The sequence below is a fragment of the Mesoplodon mirus genome (assembly GCF_964341445.2).
Source record: "Mesoplodon mirus genome assembly, chromosome: 4".
NCBI lineage: Eukaryota > Metazoa > Chordata > Mammalia > Artiodactyla > Ziphiidae > Mesoplodon > Mesoplodon mirus.
The window spans coordinates 165,386,896-165,403,363 of NC_138979.1; the positions used below are offsets into that span (position 1 = coordinate 165,386,896).

At 38.9% G+C, this 16,468-nt stretch overlaps 1 protein-coding gene across 18 annotated transcripts in view; it reads left to right on the forward strand.

Moving 5' to 3' along the window:
* Positions 1–16,468, forward strand: part of NRXN3 (neurexin 3) — a gene marked incomplete at both ends in the record, with an annotated part of 1,625,679 nt that overhangs the window by 1,429,132 nt on the left and 180,079 nt on the right. For all 18 annotated transcript variants that reach the window (XM_082616773.1, XM_082616786.1, XM_082616783.1 and 15 more), the window contains one exon: positions 5,626–5,797. In XM_082616773.1, coding sequence (XP_082472899.1) covers positions 5,626–5,797 — 172 coding nt within the window. The remainder of the gene's footprint in view (positions 1–5,625; positions 5,798–16,468) is intronic.

Here is a 16,468-nt window from a genome sequence, read left to right on the forward strand (position 1 = left end):
AAAATAGGGTCATTTGTAGAGACGTAGATGGACCTAGAGACTGTCATACAGAGTGAAGTAAGTCATAAAGAGAAAAATAAATATCGTATATTAACACATATATGTGGAACCTAGAAAAAATGTCACAGATGAACTGGTTTGCAGGGCAGAAACTGAGACACAGATGTACAGAACAAACATCTGGACACCAAGGAGGGAAAGCGGTGGGGGGGTGGGGGTGATGGTGTGATGAATTGAGAGATCGGGTTTGACATGTATACACTGACGCGTATAAAATGGATGACTAATAAGAACCTGCTGTATAAAAAAATAAATAAAATTAAATTTAAAAATTAAAGAAAAATAAAAGAAAAGTAGGTAAAATTCAATTTTTATACTAAATTGTTAGGCTATGTCTTAGAATGAAAAGATAGAACAAATCTAATTTTTTATTGTTTTGCCTGGAACTCTGAACACAAGAGTATAATGAAGTTTTTGAAGTGGAATAAACCTTCCAGATCAACTAACTTAGCAGTTCTCAAATCTTTTGGTCTTAGGACCCCTTTAAACTTAAAAAAATGATGAGAAGCCCAAAGAGCTTTTGTTAACATGAGTTATATCTAGTGATGTTTACCCTGTTAGAATTTAAAGCCATGAAACATTTAAAATAGCTATTTATTAACCTATTTAGAAATGAGTAATAAGCCCAATTCATGTTCACATAAATAACAAGTTTTGAAAAGCAGTACTTTAAAAATTACTGATAATGTCATTGTTTTACATCTTTGCAAATCTCTTTCATGTCTGGCTTAATAAAATATAGCTGGATTCTCCTAAATGCTTTTACATTAAAAAAAAACATTTTAAGGGTAATTGTGGGAATTTGAAAATTATTCTGTTAAAAATACTTGTTGAGCACCTACTCCATCATCCAGATAGTCTGGGTTATGCTGCAGTAACAAACAGCTTCAAATACCAATATTTGGTGGCATAAAGCAACCAAGCTTTGTTTCTCACATGTTCCATGTCGATTGTAGTGTGGCTTGTTGTCATCCTCACTCAGTGACCCAGACTGACAGAGAAGTCACTACTAGGAATTTGCTCAGTGCAGTGGTTCAGAGCAAATGGGAGAATTCTGGCAGGTCTCAAACCAGCAATTAAACGGATGGCTCAGTAGTAACACCTGATTTTATTGGTCAACACTGGTCCATTGGCCCTACCCATCACAAGCGGACCCAGAATTTCTCTCTCCTATGAGCCCATAATGGAGGAGAACTACCAAAATGTGGTAAACAGTGCCACTGATTACTTTATTTACTATAAGCCAGACTGAAATGAGTATGGCAGACCTGATGGTGTCTGGCCCCAAGCAGGCTCACATTCATGTTGTTGTCCTTGTTTTACCACCTAGCATTGAACTCACAAATTCTGTGTGAAGCCTAGAAGTTAAGATATTGAGAATTACTTCCTTTGCGTAGCATCCTGGCACACATTTGAGAGCCCCAGTTCTGTTTCTGTCAGCTGCAGTTTTCTAAAATAGCAGATGGTGCATTTTGCCTTCCCCTGGGGCACTCTGGAATGAATGAAGAGATCGCCTTCTGGGAGATCTTTATTCCTGAGGATATTTGTTGCCCCCGTGCATTTCTGCTCCTGAAGTCTGAACCTGGTGTTGGTAGCATCTCTTGGGTCACCTCCATAGCAATCAGTGCTCTTTGGCTGATGGAGGATCAGAAAGGTGGAGCTGGACTAAGTTGAGGAACCGTGTGGGCTCATAAAGAGTCATTACTGATAAAGAATGACTTACTGGCTATTTAAAGACAGCCATTTTCTGTACTGTTCAGTTTTTTCCCTGAATGCACTTGAGGATTCTTTGGTAATGTCTTCCGATTTACCACTTGTCTTTGTTTTTAATATCAAGGAGTAACATAGATTGAAGTGATTGCCTTGGTAGCAACTTTAGTGGTGAAGGGTATGGAGTTATTAAAATTTATAGTCATGCTGTTTTTGCACCTACACTTTTGCTTATCTTGGAGAGGCTTATAAAAGGCACCAAGGAATGTGGAGAGAGAGCAAATCGTGGCAGGAAATCAACTGTGCAAATGTTGGTTTTTTAGTGTTCTATTTGCTAAAATTTACATTTATTTTTACAATATTTCTTAATGACAGTGTTGCCAAGCCAACCAGTCCTTGGCTCATGCCACTAGTGTCAACCACACTAATGAGGGGGGAAGAAAGAGAAGAGGTGACTTACATTTATTGAGGTCCCAAAATATGCAGAGCTTTGTGCCAGGTGCTTCACACATATGTGTTCTCCTAAAATCCTCACTGCAATTTGCCTTTCTTCCTCCACGTGATCCTTTATAAAAGAAACACCAGAAGTTAAACAACCTGCCCCAGGTCATGCAGCTTTAAGAATCAGAGGTATCATTTGAACCAAGATATGCTAAAACCCATGTTTATCATATCGAACCAATGAACTTCTCCAGCAATCACAGTGTTTTAAATAGTCAAATGATTGGATGGTTTCCTTCTCTTAATCTCATGTATACCTTATATTGGTATAATATTTTATTATTCATAAAGTACTGTCATATTAATTATAACGTTTCAGCCTTATAACAGCCCTCCAAAGTATGTAAAGCTGGTATCCTATCCCCATAATATATTATCAAGAAATGGGTTCAGAAAAGTTAAGTAACTTGCCCCAGGTTAGTCAGGGCTGACTCCAAAGCCAGTGCTTTGTATCCTTCACATCATCTCTTTTCTGGACACATGAGCCAGCCCACTTTATTTTCATGGCAGCTGAGCATGATGGATTTAAGCCTGGGCAACTGTTTGGGTATTTGTCACAAAGCTTATAATGAACTGAGACAAAGCAGTTAGCCACAGATTGTAATGCCACTGTGGTCCCATGACAAATGACAAGGAGGTTGCAGTAATGAAATCTCATTAGTGAAGAGACCACATCTGAGGTCCAGCACAGGCACGTTTACCACTGCAGGAAACACAGTGAAACATCTGAGTAAGGGTCTCCACTGACATTGGCAACGTGCTAGCAGGATTAAGAAGACCTCCCCAGAACAGTGACTGCAATAGCAAATGTGTGGCGCCTAAGATAAGGACCAAATATTTATTCTGGCAGAGATTAAATCTTCTCTTTTCCTGAATCTATTATGGATCTTGCAGAAAATCTGCCCAAGAATATATCTCACTGATCAGCCTACTCCGTGAGCCAGAACTGTACTTTGCCACCGCTGCTGCTGAAAAGCTGCAGAAGGCTGGTCTAAAGGTCTCCTCTCTCCCCCTAAAACTGTCCTCCTTCCATGATTAATTAGTGACTGAGGTGAATTGAATCACCAGCAGTCCTTTACATGCATCCAGAATTTATACAGTGGTTTCTCATTGAGGAACAGTGATGCAATAAACAGTCCACATTTGTGGGGTGGGCAGAGGAGTAATGGTGTCTGCAGTCATGGTTTTTTTCACTCCTCCAGTCTTCAATTCTGCTAAAAAGATTATGACTCAGGTTATTATAGCCTTGCTTATTTAGGCACGAGAGTGATTAGGTACCAACACACACATACACACCCACACACACACACACCATCCTTAGAAGTACATACCAACTCTTTAAGAGAAAGCAGAAAAGTCATATTGTCATTTCTGCATTCCCAGAGAATTAAGGAGAAAGAATAAAATGGATCATAATATTATTAATTATGGTCATGAAAGATGCAAAAGAACCGATCATCAGGTTCACTTCTCCATGCATCATGTTTTAATAGTAGGTATTTTGTTTAGTGCTGGAGGTGCAGAGATAGGAAAACAAAACAAAACAAAGCTGAGAACACAGTGTCTCAATAAACAGGGATTTAAGAAATCCTGTTTCTTAGAAACTTAAGAAAATGAGTATGTTTAGTCACCATCTGGGGAGGCACCAGAATTGCTTCTCCTAGAGAACAGAACATGGGAATTGCAGACACCATTTTACATTGTGTGCTGTGCTATCAGGGCACAAAGGAAGCAATGATGTCTACCCTGTATCTCAGCATCCCTGCATGCTGAAATCAGCCTCTTTTGATCAGCCTAGATTCCTACTTTTTAACAATTAAGGCTCCTAGGTACTTATTCATTCTTTTATTGGGCACAAGATGTGTTCACATAACTAAAGGAAAATTGGCTAGTTAAGGAAAGCCTGTCTTTTGGGGAAAAAAGTGAAGTCTAGCAAACTCTATGGAAACCAGTACCTAAAATCTCACCAGAAGTCTCAATTTATTGACTTTAAGCATAGTGAGTGCTTAATAAATAGTGTATTTATATATTGAATGAATGAATGAATGAACCAAAATTACTAAACTTGAGATTCAGTGAAATCTTTCCTATGTCTTGGTGTGTGTGGATTCTGGACTTCTTTTTCCATATCCTTCTCCTTCCTTTCCTCCTCCACTTCCTCCTTCTCCTTCTTCTTAAATAGAAGGAAATAGAGGATAACAGAGACTATGTGGACAAATATTGTGACTCAGTCTTGTAGAACATCAGAATCACACCTAAATTTTATTGTTTTTGAAAGTCCAACGGACTGTTTGCCAATAAGCCAGACTATTAGAGAAATGGAGAAAGATGTTTCTTTTCTCTCCTTGCCCATTTCCTCCTGACACCCTGCATGCTGATACCTTTCTGAGAGGTTGCGAGAGACTGATTATATCTGATCCGTGAGGTTACTTTCATTTTGTGTCTTCTTCTGAATACTAATTCCAACTCTTAGTCATAGGTTATTAAAGGAGTAGAGTAAGAGTTGTAATAACATTGTTATTTATATTTCAGTGGTTCTGGGCACTTCCCAGGAGGTGGATGATGTCACCACCACCACCACCACCATCACCACAATCATCACCTTCATTGCCCTAATGTTACTCCTCTGGAATTCATTGTGTTTTCCCTCCCAAAAGTCTATGTAGGGCCACAGAGGTTCTCTTCTGCTGTGTAACATAAAGCTATAGCCCTGAATATTACCTCCTTCTTTGGCTGAACCTTAGGAATAGGGCTACAAGGGTGGGAAGGGTGCCAGCATCTGACTTGGAAAACCTCAGTTCAGTTTCACTGGGCCCCACTGAGGATACATTTCTTATGTTCTGTATACCTACAGAAAGTATCACCAAGAGTCAGTCTATAGTGCTAGCTCCTATGGTTTTGGTTCCTCACCATTCTGTACACCTCCTCTTGGCCTTGGTTGCCCCCCAGAGTGCAAGCAGGCTTGCATTTCCTCTTTAATCCTAAATCTGAATTGTGAAGTAACCTACAATTCAGTGTCTGATTAGCCTCTTCTAGAAAACATCTCACAGAACCTTGCAGTGTCATTACTCACTTGTTAGGTAGTTCTGTGGTTCCAGCTTTGATATCTGTTGAGGGCAATCAAATGATGTAACCTGTGCAGTGCAGCCTCTGAGAGCAATTTGGGTGGTTTTGTACCATTGGCTTTTATGTTCAGGATGAAAGCCCATGGAGAAATGTAGGATACTATTATTAACTTCAAGCTGACAGCTCTCTCTGGGTACCTACGGATTCATTGTTAGTTGGAGGATCCACTTGAAAGGGAGAAAACCTTGTGGTTAGTGATAACTTGCCTTTTGTGTCTCTTTATTATAGGAACAGGGGAAAATTGGAGTTGTCTTCAATATTGGCACAGTTGACATCTCCATCAAAGAGGACAGGACCCCGGTAAATGATGGCAAATACCACGTGGTGCGCTTTACCAGGAACGGCGGCAATGCCACGCTTCAGGTGGACAACTGGCCAGTGAATGAGCATTATCCCACAGGTACATGTTTTACTCTCAATGCCCAGACTCTCTTTTGTTCTCCCATTCTTACTTCTAACTGGTGATTTTCTCATGACTGTCACCAAATCATTAAAACACTGAATATTAAGCACACATTCATATTTTTTGGATGAAAAAATAAGTTATTTCTTTCGGACTTGGTCCAGTACAGGGAGCTTCTGGAGACTTACTAACTATGCACTGAATACTTCTTTTGTCCATCTGATTAATACTGCTGACTGGCTCATACCAAATACAATGATTATGGATTTTCTGGGGCACTGCAAATGACGAGCAATAGAGGGGAGGGTACACCATCTCTAAAATAAACTATTGTTAGTAATCATGGAATAATCAATATGAGATCTGGGCTTTGCGGTGCCATTTAGTCAGGTGTGATTGAACATACAGATGGCCAGAGATGGCAGAAAGACTGTGAAAGGAAGTTTACTAAACCTGAGATGGTGAACATCAAGTCAGGGTAACAATGAGAGAAAAACTAAGGGTGGAATTCCATTCATTTCGTTGACTTTGCCAGTGTTTGCTCCCTCACTTCCACTAGCCTGCCTTGATTTTCAGAGGTTGGTCCTAGTAGGCATTTTAATAGCAGGCATGCTGGTGTGGGAGGGAGAGGGGTTAATCATCTGTTTAAATTTTATAGTCAAGGAGCATTCGCCAACAAACTCCCAGAGCCAGATGGCCAAATCAAGGATAATGGGGGGAAAGGTTGCCTTCTTTAAAAAGATCATTCAAATAATCCCTTAGCTTTCCCTCTCATCTCTCACTTCTACCAGGAAAGAGCCCTGAACCCTGATCATAAAAGTGCCAGGAATGGAAGGGAAAATACTTTGGCTAAAGGCCTTTGCTCCATCATGCCAAATGTGGGCATTTATGCTATGTCTAACTCTCTAGCTCCTACACTCCAACTGCCCATCATTTTCTCACTGTTATCTTCTTACTTCCTTTATAGTGAGGTGAGCACAGAGGTAAGGAAGCCGGAAGCACATTTCCAGAAATGTAAGAGCCCTTTAGCTAATAATCATCACACTTGAGAGAAATATGTAAATTTGCCTATTTGTGGCCCAAGAATGTTGAATGACTTGAAGGCTGTGATTATTTTTTCATACCTAAGTTAGCATTACTTTTCTTTAAATGCCAAGTAGAAGTAACTGTGCTACTGGGTTTTTCCTGTATTAGCCAGGGTCTTCCTATGTCTGCTTTAAGAATTATGGGAGCATTCACAAAGAGCATACAAGACCCCCAAAATACTAAAGCAAAAAGCCCCACCCACTCATTTATCTACCATCTCAGTCTCTGTACCATATCCAGCTCAGTCTCTGCTGGGAGTCTTTTGACATACTACTCTTAGCACTTCTTAGATTAAGGCACAGAAATGACCATATGCATTTATCTTTGAGCCTTTGAAGAAAGCCAGAGGTGTTAGCAGCTACTGTGTATTCTCATCATCATCCAAATGCACTAGACACTAATAGACCTGATTTTTTAAATGCTTCTTAAACTCTGGGGGATGAGTGATGGGAAGAATTGAAATAGCCTAAAATCTTAAAAACTGTTAATTTGTTCATAAGAAAAATCAATCCCTCTCTATGCATATTATCATTGGCCCTGATACTGTTGCTGTAGGGTCTGTTGTGTTTCTATTAGGAATTTCAAAGATTCTAAATTGATGCTAACCACTTGCCCTGAGCCAATATAGAATTCTGAGTTTGCTGCTAGCAATGAGAAGGCTCTTTAATGGTCATTTTTAAAACCACATATATGTAGGAAAACCAGTGACCCTTGCTGTGTGCCTATCTCTTTGTATGTTTAGTTCCAAATTATGAGTTGCTTCCTATGTTTTCAAAACAGAACAAACCTTTCTTTAATGGCATTGCTTCCCACTGAAAATCATTATTAGTAACTGTTGGTAACTGTCATTTGGTAATAATATGTGTTATTATTACAGGACATGATACAGTAAAGCAGTTATAAGTATGGGCTTTGGAGTCAACTGGCTAGAGTTGGGACCTTGGTGCCATTAGCTATAATTCTGAGGCCCACTAGATTAAGACCTTGAAAGCCCTAAGCACTAAAATGTTTGGTGCATGTCCCCACACATAATTCAAAACATAACAACTATAAACTAAGTGTAAGAATTTCTAACAGTTCTGACTTTTCTTCTCTGATGATCACTATAATGCTTTCAAAATATAGCAGATTCTTTCTCCCCACATTCTCATTTGTTACTCTCTCTGCTTTCTTGGTTCTCTAGGTAAGTGCTTATTCCTCCTATTTGGTGATCCAGTTCCAAACCTTAGGCAAGCTATTGAACCTCCCAAGTCTCTGTTTCCAAGTCTATACAATGGGATGATGATAATACTTACTTTCTAGGGCTAATGTGAATAAGCATGTAAAATACCCAACATAATGCTGGGTCAGTTAAGTCAATACTCAATGAATGTTAGCTATGAGGATTACCAAACATTTGAGTAGCATTTTTTGCTATTATGTATTCACTCATATAGACTACTTCATTTTGACTATTAAATAGCCTGTAAATTAGGTAGGGTAGGTACTTTTATTCTCCATTTCAAATTTAAAATGAGACCCAGGGAGATATTGTGTTTTTTTCTGTGAGAGAATAGTCATGAGAGAATAGTAAATGAGGAACAGAACTAGGACCAGATTCTCCTGTTCCCAGCTGAGCACAATTTCCAATATTGCTCCCATAGCAAATTGGGGGATATTTTGAAAGATGAATAGATAGAAATGAGCATCTTTCTTGTGTCATCTTAGATTTATTCCTTTTCTTAAAGTATCATGTTATAAAGGTCAGTACCAGTAACCACACAAAGGTAGTTACTGTGAGATGGGGAGTCGAAAATCCTCTTTTAAAAAACAAAAGTTTTCTTAGCTGTGCTAAAAGACTCATTTGTAATGAGATGAAGCTGTCCTCCTAACAAGGATGGCAATGTGCTTCCATGAAGCAACTCAAAGAACACTGAGTATTTAAAGGAGCTGTCACCTTACTCCATTGCCTAGGTTGGAAAATGGCTTTGGGAAGTCCAACATTCTAGTTGGACTAGGACTTCCTAGGAGTGGCTCACCTTTTCAGCTTTGGATACCTTATTTTCTCTCCCACCTGCTTCCCTGTGCTACTGAAAGGATCCATTTTGGTAAATTTAAAGCTCCATTAGAGCAATCTGGCAATATTTATTTAATTTATTTTAAACCATAAGATCAAAATAACCTCTGTATCTAGGTATCAAAGAATAAAGCCACCTGGTCATGCAATCTTGACACAGTTGCTGCAAAAATGATGTATCCATTCTTTTTCCAAGCCATTCTGTTTTATCAATAGTGATAAGTCTATAAACCAGCAAGAGGAGTTCAGTTTGTGCTACTTGTGTATAGCTAATGTTTAAACAGTAGAGAAGTATAACTCCTACAGAATATTCACTTACGTCATCTCATTCGGAAGGCATGCTCTCAGGAAACCGTGTCTGCTCTCCAGGTCCCTGTGCACCAGGATGAGTGGGTCAACTCCAGAACCTTCTCATGCTCATTTATAGGATTTTATGTGGCTCTACTGAAACATCCCACTGTGAAGTATTTAGAAACCAGCTGGGCCCATGGCATGTAGCATTGGCTTTTTGTGAATCAGGAAGGATCTAAGATGGAAATAGTTCTATAGCCATCAGAATCTTGTATCACTTAATTCTGGGAGATACAACTCAAAAGCAGCTTCTTACTTTGAACCTGAAAATAGAAAGGCTAAGGAACAGGAGAGGGGAATAAAAGAAGAATCAGCCCAGAGTTATCATCCAGGCACTGACAAATGTTCCTTATAAAGCCTCTAATTGCTGTCTTGACACAATGCAGTGGAGGGGACAAGAGAGGGCAGGTGAACGGTGAGTTGAGCATGAGGAATTAATTTTAGCCCCAGCTCTAGGTCCCCTGGGAGGCTGAGCTGACTGGTACTGTTAAAGATCCTCTCTCTGCTGTGAATAGGTGACTGGTTATGTCATCAGGACTTTCAGAACACTGAACATGGCACAGGAAGGGGCTTTTTAGGTCAGAGCCAGGCTTCCTGGAAAATGAAGACTGATAAGCAGCTTCAATGTGTAAGACTTTCCATCTTCCCATGGCAGGTGGTGCTGAGGAGAGCGGAGTCTCAATGTTTTTTTCCCTTTTCCTTGATACCGCACACTAAGTTCATGGAAGTGCTCTTGATTTGTTTCCCTTTCCTCAGTCAGTAAAATGTCCACTGATGACCTATGCTTCCATCCTGCTTGACCACCCAACTCAGATCATGGAAAAGATGTAGATGTGGCTCCGCTTCAAGGACACTGCATGGGAAAACTCTTTCTTTATATTTGAATGTTTCAAATTCCAAAGAACATTTTCTTTATAGGGATTGAAAGTAAAAACATTTCTATAGCGCTTACTGATGCTGTAAGTGCCTTCATACGCGTTACTGCATATGTGCCTCACTCCCTCTTGTGAGGGTACTTGGTTTGGTATTATTACCACCATACTCATATTAAGGTTACATTGTTGAGGCTCTGAGAGTCAAAATAACTTACCCGATATCACACAGTTGAGGGGCAGACTCGGGATTCCTATCCTGATACTCAGATTGCACCCCCTCAAATTTCTTTCTCATTTTCCTATCTTCTATCAAGTTAATTGATACTGACACTAGGTTATTAGTTTTGTTGTTTTTTCCATTAAAGTATTCTCAAATAGAAGTCCTTGCCTGGACTCGTTTAGTTAGTAGCGTTCCTCAGCCTTGGTGCTATTGAGATTTGGGTCTGGATAATTCTTTGCTGGGCGGGGGGGTCTGACCTGTGCATTGTAGGATGTTTGTCAGGATCCGTAATTTCCACCCCCTTGATGCCAGTAGCGTCTCCACAAATGCCAACTGTCTGCTGGGGGGCAAAACTGCCCCCATTTGAGAATTACCAAGTTAAAGAAAGTCTCCAACATATTTTATTTCAAATGCTTATTATCCTTTCATTGTTTAGACAGTATGCATGGGGGTAAGAGAGATTTTTTTTTGTTCACATCTCATCCTAGATTATTGAGACTTTGAAGGGTTAAAAACAAGTCTGTGTACTTGACATAATGCTGAAATTTCTCAGGCCTTGGGTTTTCATTAATTCCTAGCCAGGAGGTTTTCTTTCCTTTTCTTTCGTCTTTGCCTGCAAACATTTGAGGCCTTGCCAGATTTGAAGCACACATTAAAATAAGCCCCATCTACCTGCTCATTCATCCGTTCAGGACTAGTGTTACTTTCAGTTCAATTGCAAAAAAAAAACATAGATAGTGAAGTCCTGCAAAGGGAATAAGAAGCATAAATACAACCAAAAGGGAAAGCCATATTTGAGCATGGTTTTAAGACTGTAGTGATATAGCATCAACTAGAGAGAGGCTTACTTAATGAATGTGTTTGAACATTGCTAAGTACATTTTAAAACCATCTTGCAATAAGTTCTTCAAACATTTGGTCACAAAATGTATCAGTTAATCAATGTATCAATTAATCAAACCAGTGCATGCTAAATACTTGCATTGCTAAATAGTCATTTTTTTCCAATTTGTCAGCAACGAATTAGGACTCACAGGTAGGTGAGTTTCCGTTTCCAAGGGACTTTTAACTTGCTATGGTTGGTGGGGTGTGTGTGTGTGTGTGTGTGTGTGTGTGTGTGTGTGTGTAAAAAGCAGCATCCTTTAACCTGGCTGCCAATGAGATTCTCCTGGGAATTAAAAAAAAAATCTGTGGATGCTCAGGCCCCAGTCCCAGGTAATCAAATTTAATTGGTCTGGGGTGTGGCCCATGTATCAGCAGCTTCAGTATCACCTGGGAGGTTGTTAAAAATGCAGAACCTTGGGCCACACCCCAAACCTACTGAATTAGAATCTGAATTTAACAAGGTCCCCAGGTGACTCATGTGCACAGTAAAATTTGAGAAGCACTGGTCCAGACATCAGTATTTTTAGGGAGCTCCCAAGGTGATTCTATATGCAGCTAGGTTTGAGAATCACTGATATTTAGAAAGCTAAAAATGTCTCTTTTTCTTCATTCAGACTGCGTGCTGGTGCTGTTCAATATGGTAGCCACTAACCACACGTAGCCACACTTGCGATGTGACTGGTATGACTGAGGCCCTGAAGGTTTACTTTTATTGTGCAATTATTATGTCCTAGGCACTGAGGGATTTAAATACATGTTTCACTCAATCCTCAGGCTGACACTATGAGGCTAGTGGCTGGTGGCTGGTATTGGATGGTGTAGGACTAGGATATACTGTCTCTTATTTCCTTCTATCTGTTTTACATAATGTAAATCTTCATTTATACCATTAATAAAATAATGGGCATTTACCTTCATACACCTTCTGAACTCATCTAATGTGTTTTGTCTTTACACAGTCACTGGGATAATAACTCCACCCAATTCATGGGGTTGTTGTCCCAGAGATGTAGAAAATGGAGATGCCACCATCTCTCGGCCACACTCATCCAGATGGTGATGGCTGCTCTTGGTTGAGCATTTACTACATACTCTGTACTTTATGTTCAATATCTTATTTAGCCTTAATGTAACACTAGAGGTCAATGTTAGTACTATCCCCATTTTACAGACTAAGAACAGTTCCAAGAGCTCAGGTACTTACCTGGCTCACAGCGTAAGTGGAAACGCTGGTACTCCAACCCAAGACCACCTGACTTGAGAGTTCTAGTTTTTCATCACACTCTGATCCTTCCAGGGATTCACTTTGATACCGTAGAACACTCGCAAGCCCCAGGAATTCTGGTCTTATCCCAAGTCTTGACAATTTAGAATTTTTCTCTCAAGTTAAATTTTCAGCTTCTGCCAAGTTAGAAGTCAGCCCTAACCTGGTCATTTATGACATTTGCCTTCCTCTACACCATTGCTCAGGCCTTGGGGACTTGGAGCATCTTTCCTTTCATGATCCCATTTTACCTTCTAGCAACATATCTAAGCGGACAGGAAGAGCTTTATTAAATTATTCAATGAAAGTCTATTTTACTGTTTCATGGTCTTACTTGGAGAAAGAGAGAGTGGTGAGAGAGTGCTTAGTATTTTTTTCTTTAATTTTTGTTTTATCAGAAAAACCTCCTTTCTCTTCTGTGAATTCCCAGCTACAAGATAAATAGCCTTGTATCTTACAAGTTAAATACAATTACTGCTATCAAACCTAGAGCCTTTCTCTCCCTGTAAATGTCTCTTAGAAGCTGATAAGAGTTTCAAGGCAAACTGTGGGCTTCTGCCTAATGCTAAAATTAAACATAACCACCCAGAAGACAAAAAAACAAGGATGTGTACATAGATGTATGTAACATATATTTACATATATACTTAATCATCCTATGGAAGAGAAGAATATTTCTGATAGACACAGCCACATAGCACGTGAGCACATGGACACATGGCATATGCTCCTGAGACATTAAGCTAACACATGACTCAAGGTTATTTATAAAATAATTAAATAGCACACAAAGGAGCTTGTCATAATGATGAAACTATCTATCAGATAATATGATAGCAATTATAGTAACTAAAGAGATTTATCCAGAATTCATTTGTGAACAGGGCAGTCCTTTTGATCTAGAGGGCTGTTGAGCAAAAGAGTAATTTTCCTGGAAAATTCTGTAAGACTTTATAAGATGCACACCTTAGTTTTAAGTGCTGGTTTATGTTTTTCTCATCTTCAGTAGACTGTCTTTGGATTTAAAGAAACTGGATTTTACTAATTAAAATGTGCACGATAATTGTTTATTTACCCATAAGTTAAATATTATACGTATTATAGTCCAGGGACTCAATGAAATAAGTTATGAGAAATTTGAGGGTCACTTCTAGGCACTATTTAAGTAAGAATGTAACAAAAAAGATTTCTTAATTTCTATGAACATTGAGTACATTTTTATTAAACCAAATCCATGGAATGATACTTTGAAGATTAGAATTACAGTATGGTCACAATGTTATGTGATTTTCAAATTTTATTTGAGATAGTGTGACATAAAAATACTAATAACATCTTACTCCTTGCAAGGTCTTTATAATAAGAATTCTTCCGAATTAAAACAGTCATCAAATATTGCATAATTTCAAAGCTGGGCTAAGTGAATTACAAGCTTTATTTGTCCTATTGTCACAGAGAAGCTCCAGTTTAAGTAGTTAAATGAAATTCTGGCCTTCAGAATTTGTCCTTAATTATGAAAACCTAGAATTATTATCCTAACCTAAAACACAATTACCCTATACTGTTTTCTCTCTGTCCCAGAGTTATGTGGGCAGCAAATGTCCTAACACACACCCAAGAGTATAGTTTTATTTATAGGAAAACTTCCCAATTTTCAGTCTCTTCAATTTAAGCTTTGCACAAGTTTGCAGGGTCCCTGTAGTTATTTAAAGCCTAAAAAAGAATGTCTAGCTTCTTCGAGGAAAATAGTAAATAAATATCCAATAATAGTAATATATATTCACATACAGTATGTCGTTTATAATTCTATAAAGCACAGAGGGTAATGAAAGGCACTCTAAACTGTAAATCACTCAAATCGATTGTAATCATATTGCAGCTCATCTCAAAGAGATAAAGACCTTTCACTCCTCTGAAATCCCTGTCAATACCCCAGCAGGCTAAAGAAAGGGGAAAGGAGGGTCAGAGGAAGAAGGACAGATGAGTCAAGGTTAAAGAGGCACTTTTAATCTTCAATTCATGGAGTTAACGTGGATTGGATTAGATTCCCAGTGATAGTTACAGTTTGCGCCATGAAGTGCATTTCTTTTCCACATGGTAGTTTTATAGCTTTACCGTAAGTCCCTGACACTGTGATGGCCTGGTTGGAGGGATCTGACAAATGCCAATGATGGATATGCAGTGCTGCATAAGAACACTTGGGGACCACGTACAGGATTAGAAAATGACAGTTTAAGTCAAAAGCTAAAGGTTATAGCAAAACAAATTAAGGAAGTAAGTGAATAATGGGCCAGAAAAAAATTTTATATTGCATTTTCAAATAGCAGAAACACTTCAAACGTCTTTTTATTAACTGATGTTGCCTTTTATATAAAAAAAGATGTTGCTAATCCCCCTCCTCATCAGTGGAGTGGGTTTGAGTGGAGTGGTCTCCTTATTCATTCATTCATTCACCATTCAACAAATATTTATTCAAAGTCTACTTTACGTGCGAATCCAAGCTAGGTGATGGCCATACAATGGGAAATAAAACAAAATCCCTGCCCTCAAGGATGTTATAGTCTAGTGGAAGAGGAATGCATGTACCCAAGCAAGATAATCTTAATACTAAATTTGATTGTGCAGTTATTCAGTCTCAGGCACTGAACTGGGTTCTTATATTAAATCTTCACAGTAGCCCTAAGAGGTAGAGACTATTTTTGTCATCATTTTACAGATAGGAATATGGAGGTTTATGACATTAACTCCTAGGGTCATAAACTAGTATTTAAAGACCTGGAACTCAAGACTGTATCTCTTAGAAGGCAAACTTAATGCTTCTATGCACTATACTACATTGTACCTGCAGTTCCAAAGAGTGCAACAGGGTGCTATCAGGTGAGATCTGGGCTCAGTGGCACACGCAAGTGTCTGATGGAGCCTGAGGACCAGACAAGGGTGGGCATAGGATGGAATTTGGGCTGTAACCTTGGGCTCTCTAGGACAATGCTAACAAATTCTGTTCCCCTACCTAGACATACACAAGCATAAACTGTGACCTGACCTACACCTTTCACACCGAGGGAACTAATGGGCAGGCATTGTGCATAGATTGTTTCACTTAGTGTAATCTGTCCAATGATTGCAAGAGAGAAATATTAATCTCCCTCTTTTACAGATGAATAAACCAAGGCTCAAGGAGTTTAAGCATATTTGCTGCAGTCACAGGGCCATAAAGTGTCAACACTGGGATTCTACACAGATTTGTTTGTTCCTACACTCCTCTTCCTTTCTAACACCCTACTTTTCCATCTGTTTCCCAGGAGCATTCCAGTGTGCACTGTATATGGAGCTCAAATTCATTTGGTTGACAGATGTACATTCACATGCAAATTTACTATTGTTTCTCACAGCCCGGTGCATGCAGTGCACTCTGTAATCACATTATTAAACATTTACTAGAAATGTGCTTCTGCCCGATGCACAATTGCCAGTCTCAATGTTTAATTAAACTCGATTTGTCTTCATTTTAATCACATCATAGAAATGTCATTTTCTCAGAGTTCAATGGTGAAATCTTCATTCCAAATGCCTACCAGTGTTTCAGAGCTGTATATCCTGGAGAAGGGAATGAGGAGATACCAAAATATCCTTGCATAAAGGATTTTAAGGGAATAATATTAGTTAATAATAGATAATACTGACATAGTACTTATTCTGTGCCAGGTTCATGGATTATCATATTGAATCCTTCTTACAGCATCCTGGAAAAGGATTCTGTTATTATTCCCATTTTAGAGATTAGGAAACTGAGTCTCAGAGCTGTTAAGTAACATACTCTCCAGTATCATACAACTAGTAGGTGATAGGGCCAACTTGGATTTGAATATAGGCATGGAGACCCTGATACCTTTATTTAGAGAAACTTTTTCTGCAAAAGGCCAAATAATGA